General features: G+C 36.8%; 1 protein-coding gene across 5 annotated transcripts in view; it reads left to right on the plus strand.

Moving 5' to 3' along the window:
- The window catches only part of LOC119547186 (poly(U)-binding-splicing factor PUF60-B), a 104,283-nt gene that overhangs the window by 53,230 nt on the left and 35,851 nt on the right, over window positions 1-15,202 (plus strand). For 2 of the 5 annotated variants that reach the window (XM_037853924.1, XM_037853932.1), the window contains exons 3-4: window positions 1,537-1,584; window positions 14,009-14,047. The exons of 1 other annotated variant lie outside the window; for it this stretch is intronic. In XM_037853924.1, the coding sequence (XP_037709852.1) occupies window positions 1,537-1,584; window positions 14,009-14,047 (87 nt within the window). The remainder of the gene's footprint in view (window positions 1-1,536; window positions 1,585-14,008; window positions 14,048-15,202) is intronic. 2 more of the 5 variants (XM_037853941.1, XM_037853950.1) reach the window with 2 other exon arrangements.

Below are 15,202 nucleotides of genomic sequence, written 5' to 3' on the forward strand. Positions count from 1 at the left end.
TGGAGGATACTTTATTTCAATTTAATATGTTAGGGAAAGTTTCATATTTCTGAACCCATTTTTGTCGAAAATGTTGTTAGAAATATGAGAAGGCTATTAATAAAATTAAAAAGTGTGCAAAGTAATATTTAAAGAGCTTTTAAAGATTTTTCTGCAATATAACTTTAAAGGAAGAGTTTAACTAACTTTTATACAGAATATTACACACTTTTCCTGTGTATTTTCCCACCATATCCCAATTGGCTTCCTCTCACCATCAATTATCCAAAACAAATTGTTTAACAACTTTATAAAACCCCGCGGCCAGGGAAAGGTTCAATATTTATAGCAATTAAATTTGAAATAAAAAAATCTCTCACACTCCCACTAAACAATATAATCATGAAAAGTGTACTTTTAAATAAATAATAAATACATATGATTTTTTGTTGATGTACATATTTTATTATTTGTCTTCCGGTGTGTCGTAGTGCTGTGTAATTTATGTTGTGTGCCTAGCAAAGTACTTGTACGATTTTCTGTATATTTATATATAATTTTGCCCTCCACAGCATAAATAAATAACCGAAACAGACCGTTAATAATTAAAAATAATATGAACAAAGTTGGTTATTTTACGCAAATCAGAGTTGAGTTGGTTGGCATCGTAGGAATTTTTGTAAACCTTTCCATTCCCCTCTACCCCGATAGTCCTTGTTTATGTTCTTGTTGTTAGCGTGGCTTACATTGGTTTATTAATTCCATACGCATTTAATTATATGTACTATTTCCATTTATGCATTTTAACACGGTCCCCAGTTGTTGTGTACATAACTCTCCTGATTAAATGGTTTTGGTATGTGTAATATGGAAGTAATATAATTCTCCTAGCCGCATAAGTGAAATAAGTTTGCATTGAACATCATATGTATTGGTAAATTACCTATAGCTTAACATGTAGTTGTTGCTGGAGATGTAGATGAAAATTCATTTTTGAGGTTGCATTTATATACATTTTTTTCTCAGCCTGTCAGAGTGGATTTTGTATGCATAATTTAATTATGCAATCAGCAAGCTGATGAGCATTTAAACAAATCAAATTCAATGATGATCCACTTGACAGGCCATGGAAGTACTTGCGAATACCCATGTAAATAATTTTCTGCGTGCTTTCGACTGGCAATTAAAATATTTTGTGCATTTTGTAAATATTTTACAAACATCAGACCCACATCCCCACTTGAGTAAACCACCAAATAACGATCCATGCATTTTAATTGACACGTGGTCGGCCATCAAAAAACAAAATATAAAAAAACTACTATAGTTGTCAACTCGTTTATTTTCCTCTATACATACCTAGTTTTGCAACCATTTGTAGTAACTGAAAAGCAAAAACAAACCCTAAAACCATAACCAGTGTTTACTCAATAACCCAACAGGGAAAAAAAATACAAAATAATGTGAGAGCAGTTTAAGCGAGATCGATTTGAAAAAATTGTTTTACCAGTGGCGAACTTTTCTTCTTTTCTTTTCCGGTTTTCTTTTACATTGCAGGTTTCAGACACCCATTAAAGCGTTTGCCTGCCTGACAGCAGCCACAAGGTAAGCTCTAACCAGCTGATCAATCCCAAAAACCCATACTCAGCATAAAACCAATATTATAACGACAATCCAAATAAAACCCCAAACTTTAATTCAATTGTGTTTGTGTGTGTGCTCTTTCAAAAAAAAAAAACAAAACCAAACTATTTAATTGGCTAAATTAAATCCATATATACCTATTATAATTAGCAAATGTTATAGTTGGTATTTCACATGGTTAAAGTGATAATTGGCTTACATGCATTGCATATTACAGAATTTATTTTAATTCAATAAAATTAATTGTCATTCAATAAAAGTAGTAAATGTTTTAGTTTGTGTCCTGTACATGTTCTAATTTCAGCTTTAGAAATGTTTTTGTATCTTGTAATAGATTTATTTTTTGTAACATAACTAGATAATTATTATTAATTAAAATTGTAGAGAAACCTTTTTCTATCGATAACTACAATCTCTAGGATTAAAATTAGATCTTAAAACTGTTTGGCCGGAAGGCCATTTCCATTTTGCTAATACCTCATGTTGGTCATTGAACGCAACAATTAGAAACATATTATGGAAACATATTTATGGGCAAAACAATGGCCTGTGGTGTTTTTGGGGGGTTGAAGAGTTGGAAGCGAAGGATAATCCTGTTGCATTTGGCAGCCTTCGCCAGTCGAGAGACCCTGAATGGGCCTGCTGTGCTCTGGGCTGCAATTATATTGTTTTCTTGTCCATGTTAGTTATAATTTTATTGCTCATACATACACATATGTATTTGGATAGATTTGCTCCACAATTTGCTGAACATTAAATGGGGAGAACCGGAACCTGTAACGTCTCTAATGTGCTAGCAATTCAGCGTACGTGTTTATGGTTTGTGTCTCTATATGGGTTCCCACACGTAGAATATTTTTGGTTAAATATTGCTTTCATAAAAATACTAGATCGTTATACCTTGATTTTAAAATGAAATGCATTTAAATGTACTAAAATAATTTTTTGGAATTTTACAACACTACCTTTTCTTGGTTTGTAAATAGGTAATTTTTTCTTGGTAAAGAAAAATGAATATATATAATATATGAAAATATTATATTATAATATGAAATATTATATATGAAATTATAAATATTTTATGTAGAGCTATATATTTTCCTATTAATTCAGAAACTTTTTCATGAATACTGTATTTTTCAGTGTATCCATTTGAGTTATCTCGGACTGAAAAACGTGCTTACATGTATTTCATTTTCATCAGAAGTGTATGATTAGCCATTTGTGAAATATTTCATTGTTCAAAACTTACTTGCAAATATATCTCAATTATAAGCGAACATTTCAATTCAAGGATAGACTCCTTGAATCCTCAGGGCTGCATATTATCGTAATCGTTTTCGCCCCCTTGGCGATTATTATATAATCGCATTCGTAATCGACGATAATGACAACACTTTAGCGCCATAAAACACATCATAAAAAAATAAAATAAAGAGTGGACTTGCAGCCAAAACAATTACTATGGCCAGCAAAAAAAGAGGCATTTTTACGAAAGTCGCGCCAACAAATTGGTCACACACACATGCCCGCGGCAAATGGCTGCCAACATCGGCAACATGCAATATTTTATCTCCTAATGTGTAATTATAAACAATTTTCTTGTTTGTTATTTATAATAGCGCAGCGTGGAAAACTGGCGGAGTGGGAAAACTAAGCCGTGTCTGTGTTGGTGCAATTGTGCAAGCATTATTTCAAACCATTGTGTTTGACGCAACTTGCGGGTGCAATTTTAACAAACGACTGGCGATAACAATCGCCGGAAAATTGTCCCAAGTGCAAAAGTGTGGGGCGGGGCTGGGTCCAGTGGGCGTGGCAAAAGGATTTTCAAAAATGTTGGCGGAATGCGTGAGTCCAGCACATTTGCCACATTCCACAACTGACAAACGATACGCGATATGCGAAACAAGCCAGCAAATCGTGGAGAAAGGTGCTAAAAATTTCATGACATAAAAAAGTTGTTCAACTGAAATAAAAACAAACAAAAAAAAAAGAAAACAGAATGGCATGAAACACGCGACAACAACAATGGGGAGAACTGCGGGAAATTAATTGCACTGAAATTTATGTTTAGAAATTAAAACTGGCATTGGGCATTCGTGTTGTTTTGCCTGCAAATGCAACCGCAACGCGGAAAAGTATACTACATAAACTACGGGTTTAATTAAATGGAAAATGAACACGGCTTCGTAGCTGACACGTGTGCTTAATCAGGTGAACTTTAAACTGATTCCTCACTCCTAGTGATGAACATCAATACAAATTGTATACTTTAAAAGTATATACCATCTTAAAATGTTAGCAGTTATGCATCTGAATGTATATCTTAGCAAAGTGAGATAATTATAACACAGAGAGCTTAAGAATCAATTTTAATATCCTTAGTATTACATTACATAATTATATATCCATATTTCACAGTCAATTTTCCACCCAATTTAGAAATCTTTAAAATTATATTAAATACATCCGAAAATGGTGGATTTCCCCCCAAACGTTCACCAAATGCGCTTTTATTTACACCACAATTTCAGTGTTTTATGCTGCCTTTCAAAATGGCAGCCCACTTTCGCCATCCAAGACCACAATCAATTAAAATTGCTCTGTGGCTGACGCCATCGCTAGTCGGTTATTGTGGCACAGCAGCAGCTGCAATGTTGATGTTGCTGCTGCGATGTTGCTGCCATATTGCAACACACATTGCTGCGATATTGCACAGGCACAGGCACAGGCGAAAACATTCGAAGGGATTCGTTCTACTGTTCCAATTATTGTCGCCCTTTCACCTGATTCGCTTCCATTTTTTTGTTTCTGTCTTTTTTGGCTTGTTTTTAAGCTCTGTTGCTGTGGTACTTTTAATTTCCCAGTCGAACAAGCCGCTCCTTTTTGCCATCCAGCAACAGGATGTGTATTGTTACGGTAGAGCGACGCATTCTAATTTTTTTTTCGCCCAGATTCTCCCCCTTTTTTTTTTTGTTTAGCAACTTCCGCCTGTTCCGAGGCTTTAATTACGTCAGGGACCCAGCGGGTTTTTCTCCATTTTTTCCCAGTAAAATCTCCTCTTATTGCGTTTTCCGTTTGCACTTGACTACGTTTTGGGTCAAGTTGCGTTGGTTTGGTGATTTCGCTGAATTGACAATTACAATGACAGAGGCTGAATTTAACGCTCTGTTGATTTTATCAGATACCCGGAAAATTCCAGGAAAACTTAAAGCTTAAATAGAACTTACCTCTAAGACTTGTCCATATTTTGTACCAACACCTAACTTAACCAAAGCAAACCACTTCATTTCCTAACCTGCGTATACGCAATATTGGCATAATTTCCTGTACTTCGATGGCAAACAGAATTTATTGTTTGCACGGCAGCAGCATCAACAGATGTCTTCATTAGAATTACATTGGCATTTTCCATTTTTGATCCACTCGCCGATGGAATTTCGAAATTCAAATCAACAATACGCACTGTTGTACCATGTCCTTGATGCGCGTGTGTGTGTGTATATACTCTGTAATGATTTATGCATTTGGCAACACCTTTTGAAAAGGGATGGGGGGGGGGGGGGGGGGGGGGTTGGTCGGGTAGGGTAGGGCTTATGTAAATTGCGATTGTAAATTCGTGCAAATCGCGTTTTCAATTTCAGCCCTTTGTTGGTCTCCTCACTGTTGGAAAAGCGAATATGCAAATGAAGCTCATAATTTGCTTTAGCCAAAGGCGGGAAATTACCAAAAATGAACTACGACGAGAAGAATGGATTGTGGGCGAATGTGAAAGAGGCTGAGAATGTGAGGGGATCGGTACCCAAAAACTTTTCACCACAGGGCAGCGAAACTTTCAGTCCAAACTCTTCGGACCACGGACCAAGTAGTAAAAGATAGGGTGCTCCTCGTTCTCCGCATCACGATGCTCTATGCCCTATACTTTCTCTTGCTACAGTTCCTAAAACACTAACGAAAGTGTATTTAGAAATTGACTTTACAAATATAACATATTGTTATATATTTTACTCATTTGGAAATGTATTTTTTAGATACTTCTTTTTAAAAGTCAATTTAAACAAGAGAACTTTTATAAAATATTACAAATACCTATTTTTGTTTACAAATTCGAAATAGGGCAATGAAATGTAATGTATGCAAGCTAACATTCTATACCTTATATTTTTTTTTTATACATTAAAATAGTAATAAAAAATAATATTTTATCTGATTACATTTTGAAACATTGACATTAAAACCATTTTGATATTAAAAATCATATTGGAAACTATAACATTGAAAGGGAATCCATATTTTCAAGTGTCTAGGGGTCTACAAAAAACTTTAGCTTTGCACACATGACCCATTAATAAGCGCACGGCACTTTCTGGTTTGGTTTGGTCATTTCATTCGACTCTCACAGCTGGGCGTCGTGGAAAAGAAGGGGGAAATGGGTTGGTTTTCGGGTGTTTTTTGGATGGTGGGGGTATCGCAGCGATGACGTGGTGGCCCAGCACGTTGTCAACATAAATTTTCGGGCAGCAGCCATGAACTGCTCGCAGTGGTGGCAAGTTTGCACTTCCTTGCAATTTAAATGCGTTTATCTATTCGAAAATGCACAAACAGACCCAAGTTGCAAAATAAATCTGCACCGCAGTGACGAGTTCGCAAATTTCATGATTTCAGCATTTAAAGCGTTTTTAAATCCGTTGATAAATCAAGTAGCGGTGACGTTTTGATGCATAACACCAAACTTCACATAAAATGTAAGAATAAATTTAAAAATATTTTATAAAATGGTGTGTATAGAGGTCAATGATTAAGATATAATACATCTTAAAGTCCGCAATCAATTCGTTACATCTTAAAGATACACATATAGTCCAACCATCGCAAGTCAATGATGATGAGACAAAAAGCGGAAGCTATGAATAAATTTTTGCGTTGCACGAACAGACAGAGAAAACACACAGCCAGATACAAATGCATAGTTATAGATACTCGAACATATATGAGATACTGATACAAGCGCTTAATATGCAGGCAGCGTTGCAAGTGGGGGGCGGATTGGGAGGCGATATATAGAGGATGTGTCCAAGTGGAACGATCAAGGATGTGGCGGATGGATTCGGTGACCCAGAGGCGCACATGCTCGATAAACGATAACTGTAACCATATTATCCATATCATATTGCCGGCGTAATTTGACGGAAACGCTTTGAGCAGGCCCTATTTGCATTTGCTAAGGGGAGTTTTACGCAAGGGAAGGGAAGTTAATATGGGTCCAATTAACTTAACATCGCGAACGTGATGTGCAGTATTTCGCTTAACGCGATTATACCTATCTTAATTTATGCATTATGACAACAGAAGAGGGTTCCATTCCATTCCACGTGATGGTTAATAGGCCATATCAACTGACCATATTATCATTTTGTATTAATTGATTTAAGCACAATCGATTACGCTCAGCTTATATAAAATAATAACACATTTTAAATGACTTTTAAAGACCATTTTATGACTTTGTAATTTAAATTAAAAGCCTTTTCAAATGTTTGTTAAGTTCTGAACAATATTAACTTGTTGGATAAGCTTTGTTTGACTAATAATTTACCACATAATAGTGACAACTTTCTTAAGCTTGTCTTAACCTAAATTAATCAGCATGACTTTGCAACTCTTCAGAATGGACACAATCTCTATATACCTAAAAGACAAGCATATATATAAAATAAGGGCGGAACGGTTGACCATTTGACGTCAGCCAGCCGTTGGCCAGGTGAAGGAAATTCAATTAAACTTTGGTTGCCGGCACAGCACCCCCAACCCCTAAAATCCACCCGCATCATTGTTTAACATTATAAAGGAGGGGTGGGAAACGCCACCGCCGATCCTTGGTCAGGTTACACAAATAGCAAGTCACGTTATTCCATTTTGTGTGGGCGGTCCTTTGGCCACGTTTCACATTTGCAGCTTACTCCACAATTTGGCTTTAAATAAATATTTAACCTACTATAATTGGAAACTCAAAAAGTGCAATTAGCAGGGGTCCAATGAGAAGAGTCCGCAAGAGAAAAACTTTCGAAAGTTTCAAGTTCCCGTTCCAGTCTGCCGGTGAAATGGAAATTTCTTTGTCCAAATTGAAGGAGCTGTGAGCCAGCCCTCCAAGTTAATTAGGTTATGAAATTTTTACCGGGCCACTGGACAGATGTGTCTGACATGGCTTTAAGACGAACTTTAAGCTCCTTGACCAAGCTCTTCATTCTTTTTTTTGTATGCGTTGGTCTGAGAAGGCCACTTAAATTTTTAATTGCAGCTAATTAAAAAAAACGCATCAAAACGGAATATAGAGCATGAACATACCGAAAGTGGCAAAATAGCAACAGGATCATGAAACAGATACAACTAAATAAATGTAGGCGAACTAAAAATACTCTTTTTGGTCAGAAAAAAAATGTAGAAGAAAAAAACTTGAAGTTAAGGAGCTTCCAAAAAATATTAAAAAAGATTTGAAAATTTATATACAATTTCATTTAATAGAAATAAAATCTTTTAAAAGTTGTATGCTAATAAAACCTTTAAAAATGAAATTATACAAAATAAGAAGTACACCTAAAAGTATCCTTAGTCTAAAATTTCCTTAACTTTCACATTCCCTTTGCCCTTCCATTTGTCTGGTGTTAGAGAAGACATAAAAAAGGGCAGTTAAATATTTAACAAGCTGCACAAAACAGACAAATATGCACACACATTCGGATATGCACACACACACAGGCAAATAGAGAGTGTGAGAGCGAGACAGGGAGACGGCGGGAAAGAGATAGTCGACACTTGAACATTAAGCAACAGCAAGCTACAAAAAACTCAACGTGATAAATTTTTCCCACTTTGAGAGAAATGAAAATAAATTTTTTACCAAAAACGGAAACTGGGCGTTGGGGTCCAGCATAAATAACGAAGGATGCAGAAAAAGCAGGAAAAGTGTGTGCAATTAAAGGAATATTTTAGATAAAAGGATACTCTGTTAGATTTGTTATCAACTGTAGGATGAATATAATCATAGAAAGTATATGAAATGTGTCTTGATTAAACACCATTTAGGTTGAGTTATGAAAATTCTTTAAAGGAACTTAAATACATTTTCTGAAATGTATATATTCTAAATATGGATTTTTTTATGCCCATTCATGATGCTGCGCCTGCACAAAATGAAACATAAACCAGACATTTGGTTGGGCATTTTTGGACAAAACAAAGCCGGCTTTCCAATGGCTGTCAGTTGGGCATCTGTCTCGGTGTCTGGACCTGCTCCCCTGACCATCTCCGCCCCCTAACCATTATCCTTCCGTCCCTTGTACCCCCTACCACCGCCGACTGTCTGGTTATCCTGCTTATCGGGCTGCTTTGTTCTTGCAGTTTGGTGCATACTTTTAGGCGCAAATCACGCCATGTTTAAAAGTTTGCCGTTCTGTTGTCTCCGGGCCTCCAGTTCATTGCACTGTGTGTGCTTTTGCAATGGAAATTGCAACGCGCCGGCCTTTTATTACCAGGAAATACCTTTTTCGGGCTAGACGGCTAAAGTTTTGACTCGAAAAAAATCGAAAGAGAAAAACTGTACAAGGTATCGAAAAAAATGTATTCTTGGAATTTTTAGCTTTCAAAATATCATTTTTTCTACAATAACATGTTATGGAATATCTAAAATAATTTTGAAATCACTTTTAATTGTTTATTTAGGTGCCAAAAATTATGCAGCTAATAAAGGATAGTCGTCATTCTAAATTATGTTGACTTAAACTAGATTGTAGCATACTTTTAGACACCTAAGATTACGGGTATAAGTGATCTTAAAAGTCGTGATTTTTGCGGTACCAACCATTTTATATTTAATATATTTAATCTTACTTAGGTCCCCCGATTTTTCGCTGTGCATTATTGAGTAAATCTCGAACTGCAATTGCAGTTGCGAATTGCGCTGCAATTGCGGATCGGAACTGTCGCATGTTTGGACGCAGTAAGCGGACACATGGGCAACTTCGAGCCTCGAACACCGAACTTCGATTATGGCAGCTAATAAAAAAAACATTGTGCTACGCGGTCTAGGCGCTTTCAAAAATTTGGATTTATGGTTATTTTATGGCTGTTTGGTTTATTGTTCTTACTTTTCCTTACGTTTTCTTGGCTCCTTGTTCCTCGGCTTGTCGCCTCGGTCATAAAAATTCAATTATGTGAAGAAGGCGTGCTGGCACAAGAAGTAAAAAAAAACCTGAGAGACCGTAAAAATGAATGAATGCTGATTTAAAAGGAGTGTGTCTGAGTGCGATCCAAAAAGTATGCCATATATACATTTTCTTGCTGTATTCTTTTGCATGGCTTTGACACACATGCATAAGTAAGAAGCACGCACACCCACTCAACCATGCCAAATGCGATATAAGAATTGCCAAAATGTAGGAAACCTCTCGAGCAGCCCCTAGAAGTGAGCTTTAAATTTCCCCCACTATGCAAAGCGGATGCTGAGAGATGGAAAAATAGGAAAATGCCAAGCATCATCCGGCGGCACTGGCGGGGGAATGTTTTCTAAATAGAAACCGGGAAAACGGGAAACGAGAAGAGACTGGAAACAGTCCCCGAATACTCTTATGAAAATGAAGCCAAAAGTTTGCTTAAAAGGAAAAAGTTCTCAGTTCTGAAGATATCTTACGAATGCGTGGGTTAAAACAAGAAAGAACTCACTTAAGCCTTGGGATTTCTTAATTAAGACTGAAAGAACAGAATGCTTAATACAATACAAATTTTCTATAAAATTCCAATACAAAATCATAATGATATTTATATATATATATAATTTTAAAATCACTTCAGAGAATTAATTTGGGAAAATATTAAGTAAAGTGATGGAATTAAATATTTTATTATGTGATATAAGTATTCCATACAGTTCTTTTAACAAAATGGAATACTTGTGCGCCATTTGATCCATTTCTCCTTAAACTAATTGACTCACTTACATACACTCTAAATATTTACCCCACCATCAATGGAGTGAAAGCCAATCTTTTGATGGATTGCTCTACTTGTGAGAGGTTAAATGCCTGCTTACACTATCATATCCTTTTATTCCACTAGTCCTTCGTTCGTCTTGTTTGCGTGCTCTTTTTGTTCAAACATTATCACAAACTTTGCATTATCCTGGTGTAAGTGAGAGCACACAAGAGTGGCCTGGCCCCACTAAAGATCTGCCTGCGTTTCTTATCCTTTGAGTGCGTATGAACGCCTTGTTATTAACCTCTTTCCGACTTTGTGAGTCCTGGCTGCCGCTCCTGGGAACCTAAAGCCATCTCGGTGCTTCAGCTGCTTATGTACGCAAATATGGCTGATATACTTTAAGGCTTTAGTTGGATGTACTCCAAATACACTTTAAAAATTTAAAAGATCATTTTTACCATTACTAAAATTATTTTCTTCACATTTTTCAAGAATTTTATTCTGGTAAGGTTAGTATTGAATAATTTTACATCTCTGTTTAATAATAATAAAAACCTTATAGGCATTTTTAATATTTTTTCTCTGTGTTTTTGTGTATTTGTTTGCACTTGACTGCCAATAATTGGCTCCAGGAAGTGCGGCCATGAACGATCGTTGTCATCATCATGATTGACAGCTCCAACACGATGCCAGCAATCTGAGCCCACAAGTCGATTCCTTCCGGTTCGGTTGCTCGATAATAGAAGAAGTAGTCGAACATCATTCCACTCCTCAAAGACCCCCGTCCTCAAATGACATGTTTTGATAAATTGTTTGATTAATGGACGCATGTGCGTAAATACAGTTTAAGTGCTCCACGCGAGAAGGGCTTACGTATCAATATCCGAAGAAGTGGTAGGAGAAGGACACTTCATGGCTGTGACCATTAAAAATAATTTTCATCTTTTGCGACCGCCTAAAAGCGCCCTTTCCACCACAAAGAGCGACAGCTGAAAATGACAAAATCTGTCGGATGCCAGGCCGATGTTCATAAATCAAAGTGACACCCGCACACACACACACACGCTCACTCACTCACACAGTCACGCAGACATTTTCCACATTTCCGGCGCGCTCATTAAAAAATTGAGCGCCATTTGCCAAATGCGGAGAAAGGCGAGAGAAAAACAGGGGGCAAAAAACCGAGGGTGAAACAGTGGAAAACAGAAATTGCATGCTTGAGCATATGCATATGCATGTTGTGCGAGGAACTCCACTCGAAAAAAAACTAACACATCATAAATCTTGCACAAGTATCCTTAAGCGTTGCGACTCTTCCATCCTTCAGCCACGCCCACCAACAGCCCCCGCCCCCCAACTGGCGCCACTGCAAAATGGAAACTCATCCACATAAAAGGCAAAGGATTTACAGTAGAGTCTCTCAAATGCCGAGCAAGATTTTTGTTATAAATTTCGTTAGCTTAACTAAAGTTGTGTATCTCTAGGGATTATTTTAATGGATTTTAAGGTGGAGTTTTTAAAATTACCAGGTGTAGTGTTGTAGTTTATTAAGTAAGTGGACCATTTTATTTTATTCTAAAGCTCAGAAGTTTGTTCAAATTAGTGCCGTTTTAACGCTGAGCCCAAACATCTTAAGCTACAGTAACCAAATTTTTCCCAATAAAATAGCAATATAAAAGGTTTCTGCGTAGAACCAATGTCTCCACTAGTATTATATTACATTTTTCTATAGGCTATTTCCACTGTCTATGGGCAGGTGCTTGGTTGGGGTAAGGATTTTTGCTTTTTTAATTACAAAAGCCTTCAAACGGTCCGTTGGCTGGGGCGCACATAAATATGCAACACTATTTTTCTTCTTTTGCCGCTTTTTCTGCACCACATGCATGCAATAAGAAACTTGCCAAAGGCCAAGCAAACGCTCACGTCGCGTTTACCATGACAAGCCCAAGCTGTCGTCATCCCTTTGCTCATCCCACTCGGTTTTTCCTCAATTTTCCACATACCACCTCCGCTTTTCCCTCGTCCCAGTTCCCCATTTCCCTTCGAAACGCCTTGGGCGAATTTTTTGTGAGTAGCCACAGCAACAGCTAAACTTGAGACTTTTGGCACGTGCATCTCGTCACTTGGTCCTTTTCGCTTCTTGTTCATCTCGTGTCAGGCCGAAGGATAACTTCTGCTTTCCCAGGATCAATATGTTCTCTAATGAAACTTGTGTCAAAGTGTGATATTGATTGTAGAAGAGGAAAGGCACATGGTGGCAAAAAATAGAGATTACCCCAAACACAATTTGACTGGCCCCTTTAAATTTTTGTTGATAAAAGTATCGAGTTCTTTGTATTGAAAATGTCGTTAAAGAATGTCATGGCAAAGTTTAGAGTATAAAATTGTCACTCTTTAAAAACATTTAGTTCTTAATTATAAGACACAACCCAAAGATTAAAAAAACAACCCCAATTTCAGTATTTCTTTTCATTTTAAACCTAAAAACTCACAATATTCTTTAAGTTTCTTTTGTTTCTGCCTTTGGCTTCAGACTGTCAACTGTTTCTCATAAAATCTTTTTGCAGACGAATTTTCTTGCCAGAAGCTTAGAAACTTTTTTGGCAACTGAGCTGCCAAGTTTTCCCTGCCGCATTTATAATAACTTACCGTCTGTTGACGAAGATTATAATCTTTATACCAACAGAGACAATTGAAAATTAGGTTTATTCTTAATTAGGTCAACCAACTGAATAAAGTTTCCTTTGCTGAACATTTTAACAAATTTCTGATTATCATTTCATCATTAGTTTGCATGTCATCATCTTCAGTTGATGAATTGCTCATATTGGATGACTTGACGGATTGACTTTATTCCCGCGAAAACTTCCACTTCAACTTGGCGTTTGATATGGTTTTATGCTACTTTCATTTCGAGTTTTTGATGGACACCATCCGACAGACATCCGACCCCGTAACGTTGATCAACCTTCAACCGTATCTGAAAAAGAAAAACTTAAACTTCCGCTTTTACATTTTATATTCGTCCTTTTCGCTATGTAGTTTTTTTTCCCGCTTTACCTATCAACTGTGCAGATTTTCCACTCACTCTATCCGTCCCCTTGTCCCCGATGCCCGGGGATATCGTCTAACCCTCGAAGGGAAATGCAATTTACAGCAAAAAACAAAATTAGAATTGACTTTACCCCGTAAGCTGTTGATGCAGGTCTCTCTATCGCTTGGAGAGCAAAAAAAAAATAAATAAACAGACAACTTAATTTCCTAGTTAAACGTAGTTGAAGTTGTTGCTCGTGTTGCTGTTTTTCGTCGTTATCTTTAGCTTTACCCCGTTATAGACTTTAGATGATCTAAAAACTTATAATTGACCGTATTATAATCGTATTTCTTTTCCCACTCTGCTCTTTGTCTTTTGCAGGTCAGTATCGGAGATGAACGCCACTTCTCTATATGCCGGGTAAGCTTTGGGGACCTTAAGGATAATTAAGGCCATTAATTATTAAATATAAGAAAGGGGTAATGGAAGGCGGCCGGCCGCCACAGAGCGGTTTTAAGCTCTGATCGAATTATTCATATTCATAAAATCCATCCCTTCACCTACTCGGATTAAATTCGTTTTCGTTTCATTATGTGGTGTTCGGTGGGAAACGAAACTTTAAAGGCAAACTTTAAAAGTACAGACTCAAATAAAAATTTAATCAAACTTTTTTCGAGTGGAGTGGAGTGCTGGGGGTCCCGAAGTGAATGTGATGGGGATAAGCCAGCTTGAACTTGGTTTTCGGTTTTGGCAGCAGCTCATGCGGCCTTTATAATTGGTATATAAAATAAAAACCGAAACAAAACTTTAGTTCAGCCTCGCCAGGGGGAAAGTAAAAACACTGAAGTTGAGCTCAGCTTTGTTTAAAGTTCGAGTGGCCATTACCATAATAATTTTTAAATGTCTTGCTTTAATGGATTTAAAAGTAAATATATTCGTTTTTTAGGGTTTTTAAATTATTGAGTGCATCATAAACTTTGGGCCAACGATTTTTCTGCTGTTGCTTGCATTTCAAAAGCCAAAGTAAATATCTCCTGAAAGAAAACAAACAGAGAATTTAAAATATTTTACTGCCATAAAGTGAAAACAATTAAAATACCATTTAATGCTGACAACAATCAAACAATTAGTGTAAATCGATGGGTTTATTTGGTCATTTCGTGTACAGATATTTTTTGCCAGCAATAAAGAAAAACGTTTCTGTTTTAAATTGCTTAATTTTTTCCCTAAGTGCTTTGTTCGTTACCGTATGCGTATGACATGGAATGGAATACAAACTCATGTATAAAAATCAGAGTAAATAAAAAAGTGACAGAGGAAGCGAGGAGTGAGACTGGGGAAGTAAAATGCCAACAAACGACAGAAATTGAGGTGGGGAAAGTTTGTGGAGCTCGGAGAACTCACAGAAGCCCTGTGGCATATGCACATTTTGCACAATGTTTGCCCTCAGAGGGGGTCGAAAAAGGAAGAGGGGCGATTCTGTGGGGTCACCGAATGTCATTGTTAAAAGTGACGGGGGTTCTCTCTCTTTTTTTTCATATGTTCCTTTCCGGGGAATTGCAGCACAGTTAAGGA

This window comes from Drosophila subpulchrella, chromosome 3R (genome assembly GCF_014743375.2).
Source record: "Drosophila subpulchrella strain 33 F10 #4 breed RU33 chromosome 3R, RU_Dsub_v1.1 Primary Assembly, whole genome shotgun sequence".
NCBI classification, from domain to species: Eukaryota; Metazoa; Arthropoda; class Insecta; order Diptera; family Drosophilidae; genus Drosophila; species Drosophila subpulchrella.